Source organism: Arachis duranensis, chromosome 3, assembly GCF_000817695.3.
Source record: "Arachis duranensis cultivar V14167 chromosome 3, aradu.V14167.gnm2.J7QH, whole genome shotgun sequence".
NCBI lineage: Eukaryota > Viridiplantae > Streptophyta > Magnoliopsida > Fabales > Fabaceae > Arachis > Arachis duranensis.
Genome location: NC_029774.3, coordinates 19,706,552 through 19,716,387, shown reverse-complemented (window position 1 = coordinate 19,716,387; position 9,836 = coordinate 19,706,552). Strand labels below are relative to the sequence as shown.

The window sequence follows — 9,836 nt, the reverse complement described above, 5'->3', positions numbered from 1 at the left end:
AATAAGTGTTATTATGCTTTTACTTGATGATATTTGACAATAGTTATCTGAATTTTATAAATATACAGATTTTATGAGTTAAAGTAAATACTTTTTTATACTGTGATTTTTACTATTAGTTAGTATAAGTATATAACTTTTTAAAATACGAGTGTGGTAATAGAAAATTTATATCACATGTGTTAAGTAAGTATTTTAGTAACTTTAAGACAAAGTTAATTAAATAAAATGTGACATTAATAATCATAAAAAATATAAGATAACATTTTTCTAAAACTTAACCTAAATTCAAAAACTAAATCAAACAATTTAAATTTAAAATAATAACAAAACCAATACATTCTATGAAAAGAATATCTTGATCATAAAACCCAATAAGGTTACAATTTCATGAGTGGTGAACGATCTTGCCTCTACGCTTCGCTATTTCCTATATATTACCGGATCAGTATTATAAACGTGGTAAATACACTTAATAAGGTCAAAGAAAGTGATCATAAATAATTGATTACTTTATAATAATTAATTAATACAATTATTGCATGTGCGCAAATTATATACTGCAAAGTGACGCAGTATGGCCAACGATGTATAATTTAATGACATTTTTTTTTCATCTTCACTTAAAAATTTTAAATTTGAAAAAACATTTTAACTTGGAAAAAAAAAAGGTGACGCAGTATGAACGCGCCAGATCCGTAAGCACGTTTCGTCATCGGTATCAGCTCATCACTTTTCACTTTATAGCGAGAGTAATGAGTCCTGATTAAGGATTAATTATGAACAAACTAGAACCGAAGAAAGCACCATTTTTATATATCGGCGTTCATTGTTCCCTTGCCCGTTCAATGAATACCCCCACAAACGCAATAGTGGGAGTATTATTATGTATAATTAATAATTAATAAAGGAAGATAAGGCTCACGTGCAAATTAGAGACAGCTAGTGTGAAGTTTCTTCTTTCCGATTACTTTGAGCCCTTGCATTGACACAAGTTAAAAAGAAGCAACTACGTACGTACTGAGCATCTATAATTGGGTCAAACTTTTCTTAAGTTGCCAAATTTGATAAAATAATCAAATAAAAAATTAATCACTCTTAAAATAAAATAATAACTTTATATATAATAAAAATTATAAATTTAAATAGTAATTAATTTATTATTTTATTAATTTTTTTCATTCTCATTTTATTTAATTTTTTTTACTTCTCTCGCTAAACTTTTGTAGAGTGAGGATAGATGAATTATTTTAAATTATCTTTTTTGAACTTCTAATTTTTTTCCTATTTTTTAATTTAGTTAATTATGAAATTATCTAATTTTTATATTGTTTTTCTTAGAAATCATAAATTTAGGGATTGATTTATGTTTCTAATCAATGAATACAGATTTATAAGTTAGAATAAACTAAAAAAATAGTTACCATAAATTAGAGCATATATAGCCTACCAAACAATTACTTGCTTAGCTTGTGTGCCCTAAGAAATTCTCATTCTTCATCGTTAGTAGAGCATCTTTAATGAAAAATTTTTAAAGTATGATTTTTGATATTTTTAAAAAATAAATTAATTTAAAATTAAAATCTACATTAAAATTAATTAATAATTAAAATAAAATCAGTATCACTTTAGAGATATGGTATTATTTTAATAAAAAATTAATAAAAGTTTGTTATTTATATAATTATAGAGGAGTGCTACACATACAAGTCTTTTTGACTTACAAGTCTTACAAGTTGCTAGGCCTTTTAATGCGTTATTCAACCGTTTCCTGTTTTCAAAGCGGTACACTCAAAACGGTTCTTCTTCTTCTTCCTCTTCCTCTTCCTCTTCCTCCTCTTCTTCTTCTTCTTCGTTTTTTTTCGATTTTCCTGTTTTCAAAGCGCTACACTCAAAACGGTTCTTCTTCCTCTTCCTCTTCCTCTTCCTCTTCCTCTTCCTCTTCGTTTTTTTTCGATTTTCATGGTTTCTGAAATTAAGCTTTGAAATCGGTTTAAAGAAGAAGAAGCAGCAGAAGATGAGGAGAAAGAGAAAGAATTCTGAATTATGCAACGAATTTTGGGTGTATTTCTTAAATCTTTTGGGTGTATTTTCGTAATCCTTTTGAAGATAATGGAACTTCATAAATACACCCAAATGATTACAGAAATACACCCAAATGATTACAGAAATACACCCAAAACGATTATAGGAATACACTCAAATGATTACAGAAATACACCCAAAAGATTACAAAACTACACCCAAAGAATTTAAGAAATACACCAAAAATTCGTTGAAGTACATCTTATGCATAATTCAGAACTCTTTCTCTTTCTCCTCCTCATCTTCTGCTGCTTCTTCTTCTTCAAAAATGATTTCACCATGAAAAATCGAAAAAAACGAGAAAACAGAGAGAAAAGAACGTAAATGAAGAAGAAGAAGAAGAAGAGGAAGACGAGGAAGAAGAACGTGCAGAAACGAAAGAGAAGAAGAAGAAGAGTAAGAGGAAGAAGAACGTGCAGCAAGAAGAAGAAGAAGAAGAAGGAGAAAGAGAAGGCAAAAAATGAAAGAAAAGAAGAAGGAGAAGACGAAGAGGAAGAAGAATGGTTCGAAGCGCGTTTTGAGTTAATTTTAATTGAACTTGTAAGGTTTACAAGCTTTAATCGCTTGTATGCGAAGAATAACTCATAATTATATTGACAAAATAATTAAAAATAGCATAAAATTATAATTGAATTAAGACTAAGCGCTTGTTTAATCTGGGTGAATTTAAAAAAAAAATTTAAGTTATTTTTTTTAAAATATCTTATGAAAAAGTAAAAATAATTCTATATTTGGGTATCTCATGTAAAAAGATCTTTTTATTTATCAATTATATTTGAGTCTAACAATATAAAAGTACTTTTTTGTTTATTTAATACACAAAAAATATCTTTTTTAAGGAAAAAAATCTTTTAAAAAAAGATGTAAATTATAGTTTCTCAAAAAAAAAATTTTTATTTTTCTAGTACTTTTACTTTTACTCCTAAAAATTTGTCAAACATGCTAAAAATAAAAAAATATTTTTTTATCAAAATAATAGCACCCAAACAAACTCTAAGTAACAGAAAAACAAATTTTATTTTAAATTTTAAATCACTATTTATATCAAATGGTCCCACAAAATATTTGTGTATCATTTTTGTAGAAGCCAAAATAAAATTAAAATTAAAACTAGCATTAAAGTCATTAATTTAATTAATCTAATTAGGAGGGCCATTATATTTGAGTAATCAAGCTATGACTATAGTCAAGAATAATTTAACCATAGTCACATTATATTGAAAAAAGTACGGGTAAACATTTATTAGAGAGTTTAAGACATTTATTGAAGTGAAATCTTAGCCTCTATTTTTTATCCATTATTTTTCAGCTTACAATTTCCTATTTTTTGGTATTCTGTGTTAGTTCTCAATTAACCATTTAATTTGAATAAATGAGATAGTAATAGATTCAATCAAATTGGTACTTGATTGAATTATTCCTTAAGAGAACGATCACACTACTTTATTCACTTTCTTAATGAAAAAACATAAGGATTGATTTTATAAAAAGATAAAAGGGGACCTAACATAAATTTCGAGAAAACTTTTACATACATTGCGGTCAAATTTGTTAGTAACGTTGATTTTTGACTAATTAAAAGTTTCTTTGGTAAAATATACTTTTTATCAATTAATTTCATTCAATTTTGTTGTTAATATTTTTATTCATTTAATTTTGTCCCAAAACGTTTTGTATTAAAATTATTTTCGAAAATTTTTTTATTTTATCTCTAAAGTTTTATATAGAATTAACATTTAGAGATAATTTTGACAAAAATAAAAAATATTAAAAATAAAATTAAATGTTAGAGATATTTTTTAAAACTATCACAAATGTTAAGAACAATACAAAAAGCATATTTTACGTTTTTCTTTTTTTGGTAATTAAGGAGTTTTTAGAAGTCGATAATTTTATTACTTTGTTACCATTAAAAGAGATTTAGTTTTGATATATTGATAATGTAAAAGTATTTTACACAAAATATTTAATTTTGTATTATGACATTAATAAAATTTTTTAATTTATTATTTAAAAATTTATTTAAACGCATAACTTTAATGGATGACCTATTAAACTTTTTAAATTATGAATATACTAAAATTAAACTCTTAAATCAAAAGTTAAAACTATGTAAATAGAAAATTTGAACCAGAACAATAAATATTTGAAGTTTTCATGTATTTTTATTATCTTCAAATTAATTAATAGTAGTAGCTTGCAAATCCATATTCTTGGTAAACATCTTTTGGAAAATAATAATGAAAATACTATATAAACCTCATTTAGGTGTTTATATGTTTGGTACCCATCCACAATTTTACTTACACATATTTATCTAGAGGAGAAAATTAAATTGAATGATGTGTAAAAGCATATATGCTAGTTTAATAGAACTATATATGTTAATTTATAGCCATAGAAAGAGAACGGAAGACAGACAACTAAGAGGGTTCCATGATGCTGCTAAGCGTCTTATGATTCAAGATCTTGTTTTGACATTTATTAGTAAATTATTATATATAATAAAGACAATTGTCATATTATTATAATAACAATTATGAACAAGGGAGTAGGGACCTTAAGTTTTACTAATAAACACTTATTATGTTCATATTTTATAGGCTAGATTACATGGGAGATGCCAGCATTGACAAGTTATTAAAGTACTCAATGAAGAAAAAAATATATAATTAAGAGCTTATGGATTATCCATTTATGATCTTGAATTCTTGATTAACGAGTAACGACTTATTCTGAACATGTGACTCATAGGAATATATTCACCTTCATATTAATATTCTCAACAAGATATATGTATATATTTTTTTTGAAAAGCACAGTGTTGAAAGGGACAAAAGGAGCTTATATTATATTATAGTATAGGCTAGGAAACCATAATATATAGCAGATATTAGAAGTCTACAAGCCGAAGTCTCATGGACTCTTCATACGCGTCTTAAACCACCCGTGTTTTGAAATCAAAATTGACTCTTCAGACATTATTAATTAATCAGTTTCTTAAATAAATTTCTAGTTAATGAAGGTACATGGCGATGCAACATTATAAACATGTGGTCAAATATGAGTATGTTTATGCTAAACTGAAGCTTATTATTATATAATATAAGATGGAAAGAAAAAGAATTAGATTGTTTTGTGCATCTTAAAGCCATTACAGACCTATTTTGATTAATTATATAACAAAGAACATTTAGCAGCGAAGACCATTCTTTAATCTATATTTTTATTTAATTTAGGTGGCAAATATTGAGAAAATGGTGTTTTTCTTTTGTTTTATATTTATGACTTTGCTTTGTGCTGCTATCAATCAACTTCCCAAATTAAGGATTTTAATGTATAGATATTTTTAATTTTTATATGAAAAAGTATGAACAGATAATGAAAATACTAAATAATGTGAACGATGAATATATCGGATGTTCAATTTTTTAGGTGTGCGAAGGATTATCATAATATTAAGATTAAAATAAATAATTTAAAATGTAGTATATTTTTATTTTATTGGGCCAATTTTATAATTCTTTATTTACATAAATTGTTCTAATCCCGATCTTAATCCCATCTAATTCCAAGTAGTAAATGTTCGGTCTTAATTATGTGTCATAGAATAAGAAATTATTAGAAACGTTATAAAAATAAAATTTCACAAGGATATAAAATCACTAAATTTTACAATATTCTTTAATCTATATTTTGTAAATAAAAGTGATTTTAAAATTTAAAAGTATAAGATAACAAAGAAAAAAATATATGATATATATTATTTAATTTATTATTTTTAATGTATATTTTATATTTTAATATTTATTTTATATGAATAAATACATTGATATTTTTTTATATACACGTAATATAATTATATGTAAAATTCATCAGATTTAAATTTTTGGAATAACTAATTTAATAATAATAATTATCGTAAATATTTTCGTGAATAAAAGTCTATGGACCATATAAAATGTTTAATTTAATTTGCAGAGATAATTTGTCACTGATTAGATCATATATCCACATATATAATTGTAAACTTTAATTGAACTTTTTTTTTTGGCACACATGAATAAAGCTGATAATAGAGCAAAACTTTTCTAAATAGTAGATCAATAATTACAACCTCAGCTTTCTTTTTCCCTCTTCCACTCCTCTCTCTCTTATTTATGTTCTAAGAATACTCTTAATTCATTCACTAATAAACTAGCCCAAGTTTCAAAACCCTTGTTATTCAATTAAGAAAAACCATTATTCAAAACATTTTAAGTAGCAGCTGCAATAAAAGTAAAATTCACGTATAATTATTTTTATATAAAATTAATAATTAAAAAATTAGATTTATTTAATAATTTTTAATTATTAATTTTATATAAAAACAAGCATACGTGAATTTTACCTTTTAATTACTGTTAACAATAGAAGATGAAAATCCCAACATTATATTAGATTTTATTCAATGGAATAAGCTAAGATGTTGATCATACAAATGAGTAGTACTTGGAGTGCTCCAAGGATCTGACCCACACAGCGTTGTAAAGTATTCAGATGATGGAGGCATAAAAGGAATGTGGGACACGTCATCAGATTCAGACACACATGGCTGGGTCCAAAAACTTTCCATCATTGTTGGTTCAATCAAGAAGCTCCCAAACTCTTTCTCCAGATCAAACAAACTTGACGTACTGTTGTTGGATGATAATTCCAACTCTTCATTTTCATTGGCCACTGAGATTTCACAAGGATCAAACACATTGCTAGTACTACTAGGCACTGTTACTACTGTTTCTTGTTCATGCAAGATTTCAGCAAGATATGGTTCTGTCCAGAAACTTCCATCCAGAAAAGCGAAATCGTCGTCTTCAAGAACCAGATTGTTCTTATTATTATTATTATTATTGTGACTTTGATCCCAGGAAGTTCTGGAGGAAAATTCACTTGAAGATGACAATGGTGATAATGGTGAAGTAGTAGTAGTGTTGCTCTCTGCTGAGATCTGAGTAGTTTCTTTGGGTTTGGATTCTTCTTCATTGGTTTGGAAGCGCTTCTTGAGTGTGGTGTGCCAATGGTTCTTGATTTCGTTATCAGTTCTTCCAGGTAGTTCCGCAGCAATGGCAGACCATCTGCAAGTAACGGAACCATGAATCTTGATCAAATTCATGTTCTACTAATTTTGAATCCATTAATTTAAGTGGAATGTCACAAAGACACCATTAATTACCTATTTCCAAGTTTAGAATGCAATTTGATTATGCAAGCTTCTTCCTCTTGAGTGAAGTTCCCTCTTTTGAGATTAGGCCTTAGGTAATTCATCCACCTCAATCTACAACTTTTCCCACACCTAGCCAGTCCTGAAAATTTTTAATTCAAAACAAAATCCTATTAATTATTAATTAATTACGTCAATTTCTCACTAATCACCAGAAAAAGTACAAGTTAAGTTACCTGCAAACTTAGGCAATTGGCGCCAATTCCAGCTACCATACCTAGTAACATAGGCAATTAACTTCCTATCTTCCTCAGGAGTCCAAGTACCTTTCCTCAATCCACTCTTGTCACAAGAAGGTGTTCTAACCATCTTCCCTTCAAATTCAATTCAACCAAGTAATTATTAACAACAACACACTAAGATAGCAACCTTAGTGAGTAGTGTTTAGTTTTTAGTTTGTATTTGAATCTTGTAGTTCTAATTGGGGTGTGAGAGAGTTAGAGAGGAACACAAAACAAGAGCAATTGATGAGTGTGGGTTTCGATTTGGTCTCTGGCTGCCACTTATATATATGCATGACGCGTCACGACCAAAACGTGTTACATGCTTTATGATATTTATTTATTTCTTTATTTTACTACACTGATTTTAATAATTAAAAGATTCCTTTGACTTCCAAATAAGGGGGGTCTTTCTCAATTAGATAGCTATGTTATGTTATGGGGTTATGTTGTGTGCTTTCATCACACTAAAACCAGTCAAATATACATCATATAATGTTTTCTTTCACTATCAAGAGTGGAAACGGTTGAACTTCTTTTCATTATTTATTTATTTATTTATCATTCAACCTGCTAGTTATCTTCCTGGAAGATAACAGGAAATTAGACTAGCCCCTGTTTGGGTTTTGGTAAATAAGCACGTGTAGCAATTCGTGTACACGGACACATTTTTACTATCTTAAATTAATTATTGTGATCAAGCATTATTTTTAAAAAAAAAAAATTACGGTCAACCCATTTCCACAGATGATTTTGCTATTCTGAATTGTTGTTGTTGTTGTTATTGATTTTCAATTTTTGAAATACTTGAAATAATTCTTTGAATTCGCTTTTTCCTCTTGGTTCCCATTACAAAATGACTATACTAAGTGTTTGGAAATGCTTAAGAATTAAATTTATTATTTTGACAATTATTATTTTTATAATCACTTTTCAAAATAATCAATAATGTCACAATTAATTTATGTTTGTATAGTTTTGATGAAAACTGGTTTTAAGATAATTTATTGTGTTTAAAATATATGAAAAGGTAATCTTTTAGTGAGATAATTACAAAATAATATGAAATTATTGTTTATATTATATGATATTTAATACTTGAGTTCAAATTAGTAAAATCATTACAATTCAGAAAATATAAGTTGTTGAATATAACCATAAGCTTTAAAATATTACTTTTATTTATAAGATGATTTTTAGCTTAAATTATTAATTTCAATTATAACCTATTTCCAAATTTTATCTGAATATAATTATTGTTTTACAAAATACTTTTTTTTATTCATTGTTTTTTTCTTCCTGAATTCCAAATATATTGTAGAGAAATATTAGAAGCCTATTAAAATTTATTATTTTTTGTTATTAGTTAGTTATTAATATTTAAAAATATGGAATAAAATATATTGTTAGATTACTAGACTAAAAAAATTAGACTAAATAAATTGAGTAGTAGGGGTCAGTAAATTTTGTGATTTATAGCCATCAATTAGTTATCATTGGTGTTTTTAATGGTGTGAGATTTCATCTAATAGTGTGAGATTACTTACTTTTTTTGCTGGTTAAGTGCTGGCCAAATTTTAATAAATTTAATTATTTTTTAAATTGTATATTGTATAAATATAATTGTTCATTTTATAATGTATAACTATTTGTTACTTTTGATTCTAAAAAAATTCAAGTTTTAACTCCTATGCTACCTTTGGAAGGCTATACTTTATACTAACTTTTTCAACATCAAAAATTCTAGTAATGATTTTTTAGATGCTAATGAGTCAAATGATGATTTTTAATAAATTTTTAGAAATCGTTTATTGTTCCATTTTAAATTCATAAGTTTATAAAAATGTAGATTTTATGGAATTTAAAGTAAAACACAAAAGTTGAATTTTTATTCTTATTCGTTTTAATTTTTTTATATTTTATTCAAACTCAAACGGAGATAAGTTAAATGTTAATAATCTGTAATTTAAAAGTAGTAAATATTAATAATCTGTCCAGATAGTAAATCGAACCAAACTAATTCGATTTACTATATATATATGTGTTGTGTAATAGTAAATCGGTTAATTCGAATAATGTTGATTCGATTTAGTACTATCAAGGCTAGTTCGAATTCAATAAATTCAACTTATATAGAATTTTAGTGCACCATATAATTCGAATTCAGTGAATTCAATTTATATAGAGTTATGCACAAGGACATACACGTAACTTTTTTATTTGGGACTTTTATGTAATTTTGTAATGGGTTTGGTTTATCAACGTATTTT

The 9,836-nt window shown here is 26.2% G+C and overlaps 1 protein-coding gene across 1 annotated transcript; it reads right to left on the bottom strand.

Annotated features, from left to right (window-relative positions):
• Positions 1-6,502: 6,502 nt before the first annotated feature.
• On the bottom strand, positions 6,503-7,831 carry LOC107477917 (transcription factor MYB13). The gene is made up of 3 exons (XM_016098015.3): positions 7,522-7,831; positions 7,298-7,427; positions 6,503-7,199 (listed from the first exon to the last, which is right to left on the bottom strand). The coding sequence occupies exons 1-3, from the start codon at positions 7,652-7,654 to the stop codon at positions 6,533-6,535; spliced, it is 930 nt and encodes a 309-aa protein (XP_015953501.1). The 5' UTR covers positions 7,655-7,831; the 3' UTR covers positions 6,503-6,532.
• Positions 7,832-9,836: the final 2,005 nt, after the last annotated feature.